Below are 19,127 nucleotides of genomic sequence, written 5' to 3' on the forward strand. Positions count from 1 at the left end.
CTTTGTGCTGGTTGAAATTGCATCCCAAATTCAGAGCCTTGGTAAATATTATTTGGAGAAGGATACAACTAGAAAATTATAGCACTTTTCCATAACTAATCACCTGCAAAATTTTGAAGTTATTGGATTTGTAACCAATGAGATATGTTTGCTTAAGTAGACCCTTCTCAGTTGTTGTTATTGTGCAGGGCATGAGGAAGGAATTGTACTTTTTATGATTTATGAGGTTGAATTGGCCAAAGTGCATAATACAAAGAACGTTTGTTATGATTTTAGCTATGTGCTTGTAAAATATCTCTATAATTAGATGTATATGTTGGATGATATTCATGATTTTTGTAAAAACCAGGCTGAAATTTTTAATATGCAAAAATGAATTTCATGATGATGCTATAATTTGAGGAGCGCTAAGAATATTATGGAACTTTATCACATTTTTAGCTTGGTGAGTAAATTTATTTTGAAGAGAAATCATGATGTTGGCAAGTTAAATATTGCTATAATTAGGAAAATTTTCTGGAGGTTAATGTGTCGATCATGTTCCCCGACTTTGTTTGTTTGTTGTGTAGTTTTTGGTGCTTTGAGTGGCAAGATAATGGTTGAAATTTTTTGAGGAGCAAAATTCTTATAATTCAATACTTTTCTTTGATTTTCTTGAAACTAAGAAGAGGCTCTAAATGATATATATGATTCTTATGTTCGAGTTGTATTGCTTTTTCTTGAATTAATGGTCAATCTAGAGAATCATTATGTACTTGAAGGTGAAATAAGTTCCATTGTTGTAATTCTACCAGCAAAAAAAGATATAAAGGATCATACCTTAGTGTTTAGGAAGATTTAAGAAATTTTTGATGATTATACTCCAAATATTTGTTTGAGGATGATTCAAAACAAAGTTTAAAGCTTGGTAGATAATTGGCGGTTCTCGATTGGTTTTTAATTTGCTTATGTTTTTTTCAATCAATGAGAAAAATTTTTAGAGTGTTCAAATATTGTTGTGGACTAGAGTATATGTATAATTTTTGAAGTTTTTGATGTTTGATGGTTGCCAAGTTTGATCTATGAGAATCATGTTAGGTGATTTTTAGTAGGAAACATTGATTCCGAGTGGATGAGAAAGAAATTAATGGCATTTTAGTTTTTCTAAACTTGTTTGATTTAGTTAACATATCCATGGGATGATACATGAATTGGGGATTTTAATCGTGGTTTGATAGATTGCAATGATGGTAATGTTTTTGCGGTTTTAAATTCTTTTGAAGTCGGATGACAACAAACACATGATAATATATGCTCATATTGATGTTTAATCAAGGATGTTCAAAAGCATTGAATTCTATATTATGTTTGATATGAGTTTAAAACAAATCAAAGGTTGGTTTATTGTTTTTGTTGTGACCATTGTCCTTAGAAGTATCATCAATTAAGTTTTGTTTGAATCCATTGGTCTTTGAATCTTATCATCTAATTCGATGACGCTCGAACTTTTTAATGGTCTGAATTTTACTGGAAGTCTGCTTTGATGGTTAAGTTAAGTTTAGAGGACTAAACTTTTTTTTAGGAAGGAGGAGTTGTGGGCCCCACACGTTTTTTTTTAATTTGTTTCATTTAATTGTTTCTCATGTAAGCCTGTTACGGAAGAGGAAAAGAAACTTTCTTTTTTTATTAATTTTTATATTAATTTTTATATCTTATTAGGTTTTCAAACCCTAGCCGCCACCCTTTGTTTCTTCCGATATAGTCTCTCGTTTGAACCAAGAAAGAGGGAGAGATCTTGCCTCTTTCCTTTCTCTTTTTCTTTTTGGTGTGTGGTGCCGGCGGCGAGGACGGAGATAGACCTCTTCGTCAAGGTTGTGTGGTTATCGTTGGGAGGTAAGCGTGCTCTTCCTAGATCTAGGGCTTCCTAGATCTAGGGTTAAGTGGTGTAATTTATCTCCTAGATCTTGTTGTGGTATGTTAATGTTTATTTAGGGATTAAGTGGTGAAATTCTTTTTATCTCCTAGATCTTGTCGTGGCATTACTACATATTCTTGTTTAGGGTTAAGATATATGTTAAGTGGTTTGATTATTGTAGGATAAAACCGGCCATTACACAGTGGTTTTTCTACATTGATTTGAGTGCTTCTTGTTGCCTTCATTCATGCACAAATACTTTATGTTTTAAAAAAACATTATTATTATTATTTTTGGGGAAAAATCAGAATTTTTTTCAAATTTTGTTTTTCATTTGAATGTGGATTTGCAATTAGTGTGCTGGCCTCACTAAGCACACACACATAATATATATATATATATATATTAAATTGATAGGTTATAATGGCTTCATGATCTGTGTAGAGTTGTCCAGATCTTTATATATTGATAATATATATATTCTTTTTATTATATTGAAGCATAGTTTTGTAATTTTTGTAATTATTATTTTATTAGTTAGTAGAGTTCAGATGCTGATGAATTTTAATGATGATAATGTCATTAATTTTGTTTTTTTTTCTAATTATTAGAAACTATTCATGTATGGTATTGGGTTGTTGGATGTTTAAGTGTTATGATAGTTAGTGTAGGAATTTGATCTACTGTATATCCTTGTGTATTTTTAGTATGTTTAGCATCTTAATACCTTTGGGATATGCTCTCAATTATAGGGTATTTTGTGGAAGCCTAATTTCGTGGCGCTTATAGTTTTGATGTTAGCTAGTCAGGTAAGTAAACCACCTATAAATAAATAAATATATATATATATATATATATTAACTTTGGCTATTTATTTATTGTTTTGTTAAGTGTGTTATTGTTGATATAATTGGTTTAATTTTTGTAAGAAAAACGGGATCACCGGTATTTTGTGTAGACAATGATTTTGGACTCAACATATTTTGTTATAGAAATTCGTAGTCCCCAATTAACTGTGCAATAACCCTGTCACTGGGGGTTAAACACTGACCGTGTCGACACGTACTTCTGACATAGAAACTATAGTTTCGCACCGTTCCGTCGGTGAAGAATAACGGCTTCTGATATTCTGGCTCGGGTCACCGAGGGTAAACCTATGAGTTCTGAAATCCGACTCGGGTCACCGAGTTTAAATAAATGAGTTATGATATTTTGTTTTGGCATTAGTTGTTTGGGAGACATATATGCTTGTTATTTTGGTAAAGTAAATCTGTTATGATTTATTTCCGATTTCTAAATTTCACTTTGTTATTTATTCCGCTTTGTTACATTTTGTATGTTTTTTGAAATTATTGAATATTTTTGTGATCCCGATATTTTTAGTGGTTGCTTACTGGGCTCTCAAGCTCATAATCCCGTTGTTAATTTTTTTTTCAGGTTTTGAGGCCTTGTATGCCTACTTGGTTTCGGCTTTGTAGGTGTGCGGCCGTTTGTCGGCGTCCCGGGTCTATAGAGCTGGGTTCGGGGCGTGACAAAATTAATAAATTAATATTTCTTTTTAAAATTTTAATATTGCTCTATTGTTTTCCATATATATATATATGAGAAAACGTCATATGTGGACGTTCTACGAATGGCCACAGACGAGCACAATAATCATTAAGCAGCTACAGTGAGAGCTAATTATGAGTTAGTTTGGGTTGATTAGTTTAGTTTTGGGTTTTAGAATGTTTGCTGTAGATCTAGTAGAAATAGTGTTTGACGGTTCATATTTGTTCAGTTATTGTACATAAATTGATTGAATGGTTTAGATCAAATCACTGTACATCCTATTTTTTTACTGTGCAACTATTGATAAACACAGTAAGACTATTTCATGATATAGTGTGAAACCATTGGATCGAAATCCAACAGTTGCTTCGATCCAAAGGTTGATAGCAACATTCGTAGATTAAAAATCTACGAATGTTGGTAGAGGATGCATCCTCTATATATATATATATATATATTATTATTTATTTAAAATAATTTTACATATGAAGACTTATATTACACAAGATCTTCGGTTATCTTATTGAAACTTAATAATTTTTTGAGATCCACATAAACCCACAAGTAAATACAAATCAATTAATATGGAATGTCTTCTTCACTATTTTTCATAAAGACATACGAATTCAAAATAAACCATGTTTTCTCACACACTAAAAAACAATGATTGACATAAGCAATCTTTTTCTTCTTTTTTAGTATAATATACATCATGATCTATACATTATTTTGAGTGACATTAACAAATGTTGACAATGTTAAATCATTAAGGTGGCAACAGACTTATTTGTACACCAAAATAATTAATCAAAGTTTATATAATTAATACAAACTTATTGTTTTGTATAACATTCTTTATACTCCACATTTTTTTAATAGTTGGTATGAAATCACCACGCAATTGTTGTACAATAATTTAACAAGATGCATTTAAAAAATAAAAAATATAACAAAATAATTAATCAAAGTTCATGGAATTAATAATTTTAAAAAAACTTTATTCCCTCTTTTTTGGTAATTTTCCCCTCATTATCAATTTTCTCCCTTATCATTACATTACACATTATCATTCATAACAGTCATCTAATGACCACAAAAAAAGTTTCCCAATTTGATAAACAATTAACAAGATATTTATTTATTTATTTATTAAAAAATGTACAAATATAAACTGATCTTTTTTTTATAAAGACCCAACAAAAACATAATTGATATCTTTGACTAAAAATACAAAATTATTATTTAAAAAATGGCATTTGAAGAACCATATCAACGATCAGAGAAAAAGAACCCAAACCAACCATATCTGTCTGTCTCTCTCTCTCTCTCTCTCTCTCTATATATATATATATATATATATATGCATTTGTGTGGTATTTGTGGCTATAAAAAAATAATAAAAAAAAATCTAATAGAACAAGAGTAATCTTCCCAAACAACACTCAATCAACACTACATCATGATCTATACATTATTTTATATGGAATTAATACTATTAATTTGATTTAGTATGTACTAGTGTAAAGGCTCGTGCTTACACTATGGGCTATTATGTATCAAATTAATTTGGTTTTCGATTGTATATGCAAATTATTTTATTTTTACGTTAGTTTATTTATTAATATTTTTTATATTTTTGGTAGATTAACTAATTTTAATTGGGCTCCCATTTGCTTGATTCTAATTGTGTTTTTTTTAATTGAGTGGATATCAATATATAATATATATTATATTATATTATATTATATTATATTATATTATATACTTATTAATAATAACATTTTTTAAAAATTTTAATTTGATTTGGTTTATCTTTATTGTTTTCCATATATATATATATATATATATATATATTATTGTATATTATATCATTAGTTGTTACTTTATTAAATTTATCCAATAATATTAGTATCTGGTTAGATTTTTCCTGGGTATTTGATTTTTTTTAAAAAAATTTAACAATTCGTATGGTTAGATGAAGCCTAAGCATGATCATCCATGCTAGTATATATATTAAACAAAAGGAAAAGGCACTTCAGGGTGAAGGTGAAATTAATGAAAGAACTAGAAAAAGAAAAGAACCATGGAGTTTGACACCAGCAATCAGTATACAGTGAGCATATATATACAAATGTATGCACAACATTTTCTTACATTCAAAGTACAACCCATCATAGTTGGACTGACAGGAGAAATCAAAGGTTTGTTGGCAAAAAAGGCCTCCAAATTACCAATGACCAGGTTCTTCAGGTCTGTTATGGATTCAGTAGTATGTACTGCTTTATGTGGGGATAAAACCACATTTTCCATCAAAAACAACTCTTTAGGTACTTCAGTTCCATTCTCAAAAACATCTAAACCAGCACCTCCAATCTCCCCTTCCATCAGTCTCCTGACTAGTTCTTTCTCATCCACTTGCCGTCCACGACCAACATTGATAATTATTCCCTTCTTCCCTATCGCTTCCATTACATCCTTGTCGATAATGTGATATGTTTCAGAGGTCAGCGCACAGGACACAACCAGCACATCATTGTCGGAGGCCAGATCGATTATATTTGCATAAAAACTAAAAAGTGTAAGGGACTGAAGGCTTCTTTGTCCTTGAATTGTAGGATATGATGCAACCAAAAGCATCTAGCCTTTTCGCAATCTTAGAGCCGATACTTCCAAGTCCTATTATCCCAACTCTTTTGCCACCAAGCTGAAATCAAGAGCGGAACATGACATACATACAAATGTTTAGAAATATATTTAGGAACATGATTTCATTAAACCATAAGATAATCATATCCATAAAATATGTAGAATATTCATCATTACTGCAATAATGCTTCGAAGCCCTACTATCCCAACTCTTTTGCCAGAAACTAAAATCAAGAGCAGAACATGAAATACATACAAATGTTAGGAAATATATTTAGGGATGTGATTTTGTTAAAGTATAAGATAACCATTTCCGTAAGATATGTGTTCTACTAGTTCGAAATATTCATTATTATTGCACTAATACTTCCAATTCCTGCTATTCCAACTCTTTTGCCACCAAGTTGAAATCAAGAATCGAGCATGCCATACATACAAATATTCAGGAATGTATTTATGAATGTGATTCCATTAAAATACAAGATAATCATTTCCATTAGATATGTATCCTACTAGTTCAAAACTTTCATAGTTATTGCAATAATATAGTGTTTTCTACAGTTTGCATTTTCCCTTTCTCTCAAAACCAAACACAAATTATACAAGTTATTGAAAATATAATGCAATAATGATAAGAAAACAAGTCATGAAACATTCAAACAAGAAAAAACTTTTTTTATGATGAACAGTTTGTTTTGAGACCAACTAGTACTCTAATTGCATGAGAATTCCAAACGAAAATTATAATGGAAAAAATCAAAACCCTAGTTCTCAGTTCTCAATCAAGCATCACCATTTATTTACCAAGGAAAAAAAAAATCATCTTTTTCCTGAAAAATTTGAAAAAAATGTCCTGTTTCCAGTCCCATTTCGTCTCATAATCACAAAATTATCAACTAATTCAAGACAAAACATCACCAATGTACAAGCAATCAATCAAAGAAAAAGAGAAGAGAGGACCTTGAAACCAAGAGGGAAATCCCCATTAACCGGCCACAAACCCTTGCGAACATATCGATCGGAGGAGGAAACGCGGCGGAGAACATCAATCAAGAGGCCAACAGCGTAATCAGCAACATCCGCCGAGAAAATCTCCGGGGCATTTGCAATGGAGACACCCCTGCGGGCGCACTCAGGGAGATCGATGTGATTAAGGCCCGCGCTGGTGCTGAAGATGAGTTGCAACCTGGGAAGAGCGTCAAGGATCTCGGCGTCGACAAGGGTGCTTCCGTTAACGATAAGAGCGCGGGTAGAGTCAGCGTGGGCGGCGAGGAACTGGGGTTTGGAGAGAGAGGATTCCCAGAGCTTGAGAAGGTTGAAGCGGTGAGAGACGGCGGCGATGACTGCCGGAGCGACGGGGTTGAGGATGAGGATGGTCTGAGGATGGAGATCAGGGGTTTCTAGGGTTTGAGATGCCGCCATTGAAGAGCTTTGAAGCTCCGGCAATGGCAAAGCTCATGGGGTGTTTGGAAGTTTTTTTTAAATTGTTTTTTTTGAAAGGATGCAGAAGTATTTTGGAAAAAATATTTTTTTAGAGTAAGTTAAGTGATTATGTAATTTTTTTTTTATATATATTAGATTCAGAAGCACTTCTACAGTTATTGTGAAAATGTTTGGATGTTTATTTTAAAAGTACTTTTATTGTAAAAAATTATTAAATGTCTTTTACTGAATTATAATAATACTTCAATTATGATACATTACTCACATGTCTCACTTAACAAATAAATAATATTTGTCACTATTGTTATTATTGTAATTAAATGTGTTATTATTATTATTATTGTTGTTCTTCTTCTTCTTCTTTTTATTATTGTCGTTATTATTGAGGGTATTATTATGTTTAATACATTATGATAATAAATATTCAATTAATATTTTCTACAATGGAGGAACAATATTGTTAATTAGTAGTACAATAAAAATCACATTAACATCTTACAAGTAGATTGCATATTTTACTATAATAACAACAATATTATTAATATGCTCTAAGAACTACAACAACCAATACAACAATTAATAACATAATACAAATGGTTTTTTAAAACTCACAATAGCCATAACAACATTTTTACAAACATTCCAAAATCAACTCATACCTTTAATTGGAGAGTTGAATCCGAATAGTGTTTCTAGCTCGTACTTTGATTGGAGAGTTGATTCTGAATAGTATTTCTAACTCGTACCTTGATTGGAGAGTTGATTCCGAATAGTATTTTATTTCACATTTTGTCATACAAATGGAAGGCGTATAATATATGATTTACGGTTCTTGCCATATAATTTTAATTTTTATAATCTTACTCCATTATTTTGAGTTGTTGTCATTATTATGGATTTGTATTATTATTATCTTTGTCCATCAATTTGAATTGATGTCATTTGTTTAAGCCTTCTATCATAGGAAATCATCATGCACATCCTTATCACAGATTATGCCAAACAAATAAAGAACCCATGACCCGATTTTTATATGTTTTCTACTTATATATCCTTTCGTCTTATTGTCAATCTTAAAGACACATACAGTGATAACGAAGAGAACGCTACAAAAATATCTTGGTGCCTTAACCTTTATGTAATCTTTAATTGGCTACTTATATATGCTTTAGAAAATACACAAATTTTAAGGCAGTAATAAGATAAATATCTCAAGACGGAAACAAGGCGTGCAATGTGATAACGAAGCACATACAGTGACATACAATCAAAGCCAAAGCAATCAAGTCAAGTTTCAAGATATGAAAAGAGTCAAGATTTGAAAATTCATACAAATCTACAATTGAATTCAACAATTTCAAGACATCAGAAGTCAAAAAAAAAAGCCAAAGAATTTCACAAGTCAAGACTTGAAGAAAGCTCCACGAGCATAAAAGCTGAAGCTTACGGAAAGTCAAAATCAAGTTCATAATTCATCAACATAGAGAATTCATAACTTGAAATTCAAATCAAATTCAAGATGCAAATCAAATCCAAGACACAAGTTCAGACACAAGTTCATAACTTTTTTTTTAATCATGTCCAAGATTCAAATTCTCAAAATTTGACAAAGACCAAATGTCAACAAAAGTCAAAGCACGTTTTTTTCGACAAAATAATCGACAGGAGATAATATGTTACAATCATTGTTTACTTAGGCCCATAAGCCTAAGTGGCATCAAGATGATTTAAATTCCTAGTACTTTCAATGAAGTCTATGAATTCATATTTATTGAAATGAATGAAATTGATTGTCATAACTTGTTTTCCTTGTTCACACTTACTTCTTAATCGGCGGTTCCTGCAACAATGTCTAGGGTAATTTATACTAGGAGCTTGCCCTTAATGGAAGTCATAACCTATAATCTCTTGAAGTCATAAAAAATTAAAATTTGGTTTGTGATCCATTATTTTTAACTAGTCTAATCCTCATTAAAGACCGGGTAAAAAAAAGGAGCCTACATAGAGAAGATAATTAAATAATGCTATTTATTTCTATCCAAGTGCACTCAAGAGTAAAAACATGGAATTTTATCTTCTTGATGTAAAAAGTTGCCCAAAAACTCAAGAGATAAATGAGTGCTTTGTTGAAGTATTAATGCCTTAACTATTTCTCTCTTTGTCCTTCTCCTTTCTTGGAGAGAAATGATATAAATAACAAGTATGGGGAAAAAAAATAAAACACTTAATCTTAAAAAACCAAAAAACATAACACTTAATCATAAATAACAAGTATTGGAAAAAAGAAATGATATGAATGTGATGTAAAGCATTTGTGACAAAGAACAACGCATGATCTTCAGATTATGAATCGAGATTTAAAATCATTTAAAATCACAATAGACCAATAATATCTGGGATATATGAAAACAAAAGTAGTCTATATGCTTATTATATCATTGTAAGATTTTGTCCAAAATCTTCTTAGCCTATTACATAAACTCAATCTTAATTGGGCTTGCTCACAAAACTAGTCAACCAAAAATGAAATCCCAAGCCATGTTTAGAATGATGCTTGTCCAACTTAAGCTTTGAAAATTAGTTCTCATTATGAACCTGCATAAATGGCTTTTTAACCCACTCATGCATGCAAAATGTTTCATGCCCTCATTACTAGTTATAATCATCCTATTCAAAGAAAAGAGGTATGGTTAGAATTGACAAGATGAGTATTTAGCCAACTTTTTACATCAAGAATATAAGATTGCAACAAAGAGGAAAGAATCAACAAGCTGCCTTGGATAAATAGTTCATCTATGAAAAATAATTGGTAGAAATGATGTGTCCTATAGACGTGGGAACATGATCAAGATTAAACAAAATAACAAGCATACAAGACTAAAAGATTAGTCTCATTTTCAATCATCCAACAAATTTTATTACGATTTAACATTATAAGTGCACTCTTAATTGAACAACAGAGCTGATGAGCAACAGAGCTGCCTTGGAAAAGCTTGAAAAATTATAGCAAAAATGAAATCTAAAAAGATAGTAGTTATTTTAAACTTCTCATTAGTTTATTTATTTAATTAAAAAAGTTTGAGTTGGTCAACAAGTTACTACATTGATTAAAAAAAAGGGCACACTTTATTTAAAAGTCATCATAGGTCAATATTTTCCATGTATACATAGAGAATGGATCACTATTTTATGTTGAATGGTTCCGTTTCTTTATATTATATTATATATTAAAAAAAAAATGGGTCCTTGGACCCCACTTCAATCCATATGGATCCGCTATTGATGGTCCACTAGTTTTTTACTAATTTTTGTGTGATGTCACATTCCTATTTAATTGAAAAGTTTAAACATGTTTTTATTTCAAAATACCCTTTGACATATTTTCTTATGTCTTGATGAAACATATATTTGACATATTTTAATATTATGTGAATATTTGATAATTATATAAAAGATTACAGAATTTTTTTTCCCAGATTTGACCTTTCTTTAATGGTAAAAGCTTAATATTTCATGCATTATTAACATAAAAGGTAGCTTAAGAATTTGGTTTTATAGTACAGCAATTATATTCCATCCAACACTTGTGTATACCAAATATTTTAAAGTGAAATAAAATGCTTGTCAAATTTGAATTAAATTATTCACAAACCAATCATTTTGTTTAAACATTCTTAGGAATCAAATTGAATTTGATCTAATCAGTATAAAAAGCAACTCATGTCAATTTTACATGGCAAAACAATCTCAATTAGCTTGAGTTTAGATTAGTCTTATTAGCTTAGTTTAAATTTTTTGCAATAAAAAATATATTATAAATATTCATTACATCAATTTATATCTAAATTAAAGATTACTAACTTGAATTTAGTGTTATCAACTTCATAATAATTATGGGTATTTATTTTATTTTTTATTTTTTTTTGGTTATAGATTAAAAGATAACATATTGCTTATACTAAAAAATTATCAATAGGTTGATCCCATGTACTTAATATGATTGGGTTCATCAAATTTTAATTATATAGTTTTCAAAGAAGCCTGTTATAAAATATTAGAGTTTATAGTTGTTTGACCATACCTGAAAACTTCTATTACAACTCATGAGATTTTTTGAATTATGATGAATTTTTGGTGATCAGATCACATCTCAAAAGCAATAGAGCCACACTATAGCCCAAAACGAATATAGGTCAACCAGACTTGTAATCAACTTAAAACCTATTTAAACAAATTTTTAGATTTTTATTTTGATAATTTTGGCAAACTGAAGCAGTTAAATCATTTTTTTCCTTTCCTGTCGAGGTTTAATTTTTCTGATTGTGGGTTTTATATATAAATTTGTATGTTCTTGTTTGACTTTTTTTTTCTTGTTTTTGGTATTTTTAAATAAAATATTAATAAAAAGCTAGAAACAATATAGAAAGATATTAGAAGATGAAAAATAATAAATAAATAAATAAATAATCTTATTCCAATCATTATTAGGAAACAAATTGACAGCCAAAAAGGCATTATTGGAATTACCCTTTTGAAATTCTTTAAATTAGAGAAAAATAAATTAAATACTTCTATGTGAGAAGTTTTATATTTACTAAAATCATAAAAAATTGGAAAGTTCCCACTAAATCTTTGCATCTCTTTCCAATTGGTGTTCTCTAGTACAGCCGGCTAAGCATGAAGCCTTTGTCAAATCCATCTCATGATTAAAAGAATGCATGACAACTTGACAAGGATAACTCCATCCATATTTTCTTCTATGTATTCTGGCTATACATAACTATCTTTTTGTGCATGGACCTATGAACTAGTTCCATATAATTAAAGACAAAAGTGTTTATAATCATGCATGGACTCACTTCAATTACAATGTTCACAATGTGATAACTAGTCATCAATCATGCTTATAAAAAATTCATCACTTCAGTCTCTATAATACCTTAGTTCAAAACTTCATGAACACAAGAGATCATCTTCAACCTCTACCTCTAGAGCAACAACTTAACAATGGCGCCGCGCATGAGTGGGTGTTGTCTGGTAGACAAGGGAGCCGTGGTTGCTCAAAAGTAAACTTGATTCTTTTTGATAGATATTTTTCTTTGATTGCAGTGATTGTGTTGTAGTTTTGATTAATTGATCTTTGATTGAATTATAGGACAGTGAAAGAGCTAGATTGTTCATGGGAGACTTATTCATTGAAAGAACTTCTTCATGCCACCAACCATTTCAGTGAGAAAAATAAACTTGGTGAGGGAGGGTTTGGGACTGTATACTTGGGACATACCAACAAAGGAAAACAGGCATGTAATTAATATCCATAATGATATCATTTTGACTCTTCTGATATATATGATTAGAGCATTTTCTTTTAACACAAAAGAAATATTAATTGTGTGTGAATGAATATGTAGATTGCAGTGAAAAAATTAAAAGGTACAACAGCAAAGGCCGAGATGGACTTCGCGGTGGAGGTAGAGATACTAGGTAGGGTGCGGCACAAAAATTTGCTAGGACTTAGAGGATTCTACGCCGGAGGAGATGAAAGACTCATTGTCTATGATTACATGCCCAATCACAGCATCGAAAGCCATCTCCACGGCAATCTAGCAACCTATGCGTTGCTTGATTGGCCCCGGAGAATGACAATTGCTATTGGTGCCGCGGAGGGACTTGTGTAAGTATTAATCATCACCTCCTCCTCGTTAATTTAAGAGAAAATTAAAGGGTAACCATTATTCTTATGTTACAATATTTAACGTAGTATCTGTAATCTTTCTTAAGCTATTTGCATCACGTAGCAAAACCACATATAATCCATAGAGACATCAAAGCGAGCAATGTGCTTCTCGACTCTAAGTTCAATCCCCGAGTGGCCGATTTTGGCTTTGCGAAGCTAATATCGGAGGATGTGAGCCATATGACGACGAAAGTTAAAGGAACACTGGGGTACTTGGCTCCCGAATATGCCATGTGGGGGAAGGTTTCGAAGAGTTGCGATGTTTATAGCTACGGAATACTTGTTCTTGAGCTTATCACAGGAAAGAAACCAGTAGAAAAGCTTGAAGATGGGAAGAAAAGGGACATTGTACAGTGGGTGACACCATTTTTGGAGCAAGGCAACATTGAAGATCTAGTGGACCATAACATTGCTAGTGGTAAGTTTGAATTTGCTCAACTCAAGGTTGTATTGAATGTGGCCATGGAATGTATTAATAATAACAGGGAGAAAAGGCCTACAATGAAGCAAGTAATAAAAGTGCTTATGTATGGGTGGGAGGAGAAGAGGCTGAAAGAGATCTTATGGAACAATGACAGTGATGGAGAAGAGGATCAGGAGAATAATGTAGGAGAAAAGAAAAAGGTTAGACTCTCTTCAGCTGATTCTACCCCTATTAAGATGGAAATGAAGAAGAGGTAATTGGGTTTAGTTTTGCTTTTATTTATTTTTTTGACTTGGAAATAAAAGATTTTTTTTTTTTTAATTGTGAATTATGAGAATGGGAGAGATTTTAAGTTTGGAGTATAATTTATTTTTGGATTGAAACTTTGGGTGTGTTTGCTCAAAGATTGAAAACATTCTAGATTTTGAGTTATCTATTTGGAGTTATATGAATTTGAAAATTTATGTTATGATTGATTTCTATTTATGTTAATAATTTCTTAAAAAAATATTTTTATTTTTTATTTTTTACAATTAGAAACATTTAAGTTGATTATAACAAAATTTATAGTGTTTGATTAGTAACAGCATGATCATTTTCACTGGAAATAACTAAGGATCCCCAATAAGAAATAATGAAGTTTCAAACCAAGCCAGGTCATGTACTCTTCCTTTGCACAATCAAGCCATATTTAACTTTGCAATTTATTTAATTCATCAGCAAAAGATATAGGCAAAACTTAGAGCCATTTAAATTCACTTATAAAAATAAGTGCTTAACTCATATTTTTAAATATATATATATATATATGACACTGTAGTTTTAAAAAAAAATTCAAGAAAAATTAATATATATTGAGTTTAAAAACCAAAACTAAAATAACACTGTAGTTCACAGAGTAAAAGAAGAAAAGGCACCCCACATGATACAATGCATGTGAATAACTAGTATAAATTATAAAAAAGATGAAAGTTCCTTCTGTGTGAATCAAAACAAAAGCTAGGTTGTTCACATGTTCAATCAAAAGAACCAGAACCAATTCCTTTCAATTTCACTATTCTTCAACTATTTAAGTAAATTGCATTCACAACCTATAAATTGGAAAATGACATAGGATCATAAAAAGTCCAATTTGATAGTTAATTTAGCCACCTGTCCCTTTTCCTTAATTCCTTTTGAATGGTTGGTTGGCTGGTGGGAGAAAAAAGAACCTGCAACTTGCTAGACATTTAACATTTCCTAATTTAAGTTTTTAACTTTCAATTGAAGAAACATAATAAAATTATCAGTCAGATGTTCATGAGCATTGACTAATATAAGAATTATAAACCAATAGAATGATGTTGGGTTCACAATGGTCAAACAACTAAGCAGGAAAAACACTGACAAATCCAAGAAATATTTGTAGAGACTGAGGAAACATCGAAACACAATCATTTAATTGTCATAGCTTTCTGATCTTTCTTTGAGAATGTAATGAGGTCCAACTAGAAGGTATGCTTCAACTAAATGAATCGACAAAAGACTCACCGAAAGAAGGATAAGAGAGGCATCAACAAGAATGCTTTCTCAGGAAAGCAACGTCTTAGTCGAAAATCACCGACCAGATTTGCCATTAGAAGAATGTTAGAATTTGAATTTAACTTTTGACTGAGATATCAAATAACAGAATATAGATTGATTCAACGAAGAAAGAAAAGAAATATAGAATAGAATGTAAATCATGCTGTGTAAAATCATCATCATATGAGATGTTAAGACAAAATTATGCCTGAACTTACCTCCAATCTGAAGTCGTCCTCAAGAATACATCGCCCAAACAGACCTAACAGAGTTCTTATATATGTTCTCAAGAAGTAAAATCAACCCTGAAGAGTATATCTTCTACATACCAAAGTCAGCAGAAGAAATTTCGCCAGAAACAGGCTTCAATTCGTTCAATAGATTGAGGAAAAAACATCACTGACATAACATGACTAAAACTAATAAAGCACAGATTCAAATAGTGACTCGGGATGTGAACAATATAAAACAAACTAACTTTTGTTATTGAGTACAGTACACAACCTTTACATGTTTCAAATAATGTCAAGTCCCACCACTTGACAAAGATTCTGTGACAAAGGGTATCAGGACCATGACACAAATAATATTTTCAATAGGCTGAGCTAGAATAGGGACAAGATCATGCCCTTATGAAAGTTAGACTAAAACCAGCAATTATCTCTCGTTTGAACACCACGCTATGAGATCATAAAGATATCATCCAAAAGACAGTGGCAACACTTGCATGGAATCAGGACAAGGCACCAATGTTCCCAAAAGGAGTTAAGTGCCAGGATCTCTGAGCCTTTTCTAATTTTCAACATTACATATATATATATATATATATATTCACACAAAAAGTAATAGGAGAAATGGGGGCCATAATCAAACTAGCGTTAGAAAAGTTTCAATTATCAGAATGAGGTTGAGAGAGCAAGTCTACTACATGAGCATACAAAAGCAATGTGCCTTTTTCTACCCAGCAGAAAATCCAGTAAAAACACATGAACTTTCCTGCTGTGACTAAATTAAATTCTCATTACTCATGAAACTCCTACTGCTGAATTGAACATAACTGAAAAACTTTATACATCAATCATTCAGAAAGCAATGTAAGTTAAAATTGATGTACAAGAACTAATTAAAATGACTACAAATGAAAACAGTTAAAGAAAAAAACTCACTTGGTTTACTGCTTCCGCAAGTTGAAAGTAAACCCACCAGGCGGTGATGGTGAGAACTCTAATGGAAGATTGGGAGGCTCTGATTGGCCGGAAAGCATGGCAACAATCTCCTTGCTAGAAGGCCGGCGAACAGGAGACCTTTGAATGCAAAGAAGTGCAACGGTAATGCAAACGAGCACCTGGTCCCTGTCAACAGCTCTAAGCAATGGATCAACTAGATCAAAAAGTCTACCTAAATGAGCAAGGTGTCGAGCCCATGATATAAGATTAGCTCTCTCAAACTCCGACATTGGTGAGGCTGTCACTTGCAATGGCCTCCGGCCAGAGATGAGCACAAGTAAAAGAACTCCAAAGCTATAAATGTCGCATTTTTCGGACAGAGGACCGCCACCACCATACTCCGGAGCAACATAGCAGACAGTACCACGCATACTTGGCGTGCTACTGATTGTGCCGCTCCGAGGAATGTCTACACTTGCCCAATCTCTGCTGCTCCGTCTCCCGGCAATTCTCACCTCACCATTGTTGCCTTCAATCCAACCATCCATGCTTGACCTGCTCCAGCTCTTCTTCTTATTCTTTTTCTTCTTCTTCTTCTTTCTAGTTGTAGTTTCTTCATCCTTTTGCCACCATTGGTGCTCACCAGCTTCCACATTGCTGAAGGATTTGGCAAGCATCTTGCGCTTGTGCTTGTTAGTGAGCTCCTCACAGAACTCCTCGCGCCACCATTCCCTAGCAGGCCGGTTCTTCTCCTTCTTCTTGATCCTCTCCTCGTCGAGAGAAGCCCACCATTCTAATCTCTTGGAATGCTTCTTCTTCTCCAGCGGTTTCGGCTTTGGAGCCCTCTGAAGAGGCAGTGGGCGTGGCGGCTATCCAATCGCTTTTGGGGCGTTCTTTCTTGATCTCTGTACGGATCCACTCCATGACATAGTCCTTGACGCTGCTGCTTCCGGCGTCTGAACTTGCGCCGCCGGTGTCCTGGCGCCACCACCAGTCTTTGCCAGAGAGAACGCTGCCGGTCTTCTTCCGACCACTCCTCCGGCTTCCGCTATCGACGCTCATCCGATCAAATCCCGTTACTTCCGACGTCGACGCCGCTTCCAATCCCGTCGTCTCCACCGGCGACTCCTCCGGCGACTTATCGACGCTAATCGTCGTGATGGTAATCACCGACGTATCATCATCAATCCTCTTGCTCTTCTCCGCCTTGGATCCAATCTCCCCCTCATCATCAACATCATCATCATCATCATCATCATCATCATCAACCTCAATCTCAACAACGTCCTCTTCATCAAGCTGCGGAGCAACAGCAGCAGGCTCGTCGGTGACGGAGTTCTTGAATCGGGCGAGACCGAAGTCGGCGATCCGAGCAGAGAGGTTGGAATCAAGGAGGATGTTGCTGGGCTTGATGTCTCCATGGATCACAGGGGGGTCACAAATGGAGTGAAGAAACTGAAGGCCACGAGCGATGTCGACGGCGACGGAGAAACGGCGGTGCCAATCGGCAAGCTCCGGGCACCGCCTGTCAAGCAACGCGTCCTGGAGGCTGCCATTATGCATCAAATCGTAGACCAAAAGGATCCGGCGCACCGGCGCCGGCTCTTCATCGTCGTCGTTGTCATCCTTTCTCTTGAATCGCCGCCATAGAGACTGCTTTTCCTCGGAATAGCAGTAACCCAGAGGAGGAACAATCCAGCACCGATCAGACATGGCCATCATCTTCTCAGCGAGAGAGAGCTCGTTCTGGAACTCACGCTCACCCTGAAGAGACCCCGCGTCCATGACCTTCACAGCAACCTCCTGCCCAGACGAGAGCTCGCCGCGAAACACCGGGCCAAACCCTCCCTGCCCGAGCCGATGCGACGGCGAGAACGACCCAGTGGCTCGGCGCAGCTGCGAGTAGCTAAACCGCATCAGCGCGGTCGTCGTCGTCATCATCTGGAGAGTTGGAGGCGGAGAAGCCTTCGGCTCCACCGGCTTCGTTCGTCGGCGGGACGCTCGTCGGCGGCAGAGGACGAAGATGAGCACGGTAGCGGCAGCGATGACAACACCCACAGCAGCGCAGGCCATCAATGGGCCGAGCATCAGTCGGTGCCGCACGATCGCCGCCGGAGGCGGCTGTGGCGGCGGCTGTGGCCGGGAAGGCATTATTATGTATGAAAGGTAAAGGGTTGTAAAATGGTTTTCATGAGAGATGGTGAGAACAAGAAAGCTGATGATTGAGAAAGAAAGAGAGAAAGAGAGTGAGTTGGGTTTGAGGTGCACACAACACAACGGATAAAAGAAGAGATGAGTAGGGTAATGTGCTTTTAATGTGTTATAAATGTTTGAGGAAGTGTGCGTGAGGAGTGTGGGATCAGTGTTCAGTGGTGGTGTGGTATTGTATGGTATGGTGTGGGTGTGACTTGGTTTTTATTGGGGAGAGAAGCACGGGAGAGTGGACACTTGGCCGTAGGAGGCTGGTGTGTTTGTGCTGTTACATATGGAATCCCAACGACCTGATTTTTTTATTATTATTATTATTATTATTATTATTATTATTATTTGTTGGAATTCGTGGTTTGATCCGGTTTGTTACCATTAGCATCTGAATTCTAATAGAGATCTAATCGACAGACTACTATGTTTAATGTAAAAACAACACTCACTGCTCTGCTTCGTACGTGGCCTTGCGAGTTGAAAAAATAAAATTAAAAGTTG

The 19,127-nt window shown here is 33.9% G+C and overlaps 2 protein-coding genes and 1 pseudogene across 2 annotated transcripts; 1 reads left to right on the top strand and 2 right to left on the bottom strand.

The window, feature by feature from the left end:
- Positions 1-5,492: 5,492 nt before the first annotated feature.
- On the bottom strand, positions 5,493-7,618 carry LOC120278857 (annotated as a pseudogene).
- Positions 7,619-12,513: 4,895 nt separating this feature from the next.
- Positions 12,514-13,985, top strand: LOC120279545 (PTI1-like tyrosine-protein kinase At3g15890). The gene is made up of 4 exons (XM_039286468.1): positions 12,514-12,600; positions 12,690-12,834; positions 12,946-13,208; positions 13,316-13,985. The coding sequence occupies exons 1-4, from the start codon at positions 12,542-12,544 to the stop codon at positions 13,950-13,952; spliced, it is 1,104 nt and encodes a 367-aa protein (XP_039142402.1). The 5' UTR covers positions 12,514-12,541; the 3' UTR covers positions 13,953-13,985.
- A 673-nt stretch (positions 13,986-14,658) lies between these two features.
- On the bottom strand, positions 14,659-18,755 carry LOC120279223 (receptor-like serine/threonine-protein kinase At2g45590). Its single transcript, XM_039286094.1, is given in 2 exon segments — positions 14,659-17,267; positions 17,269-18,755. Coding segments are annotated over 2 exon segments (2,145 nt in total). The 5' UTR covers positions 18,576-18,755; the 3' UTR covers positions 14,659-16,429.
- Between the last annotated feature and the right edge of the window lie 372 nt (positions 18,756-19,127).

This window comes from Dioscorea cayenensis, chromosome 16, assembly GCF_009730915.1.
Source record: "Dioscorea cayenensis subsp. rotundata cultivar TDr96_F1 chromosome 16, TDr96_F1_v2_PseudoChromosome.rev07_lg8_w22 25.fasta, whole genome shotgun sequence".
Lineage (NCBI taxonomy): Eukaryota > Viridiplantae > Streptophyta > Magnoliopsida > Dioscoreales > Dioscoreaceae > Dioscorea > Dioscorea cayenensis.

Coding starts and splice junctions, on each gene's coding strand:
- LOC120279545 (XM_039286468.1), top strand. CDS start 12,542: ATGGCGCCGCGCATGAGTGGGTGTTGTCTGGTAGACAAGGGAGCCGTG. Junction 12,601..12,689: donor GGAGCCGTGGTTGCTCAAAA/GTAAACTTGATT, acceptor ATTGAATTATAG/GACAGTGAAAGAGCTAGATT. Junction 12,835..12,945: donor ATACCAACAAAGGAAAACAG/GCATGTAATTAA, acceptor ATGAATATGTAG/ATTGCAGTGAAAAAATTAAA.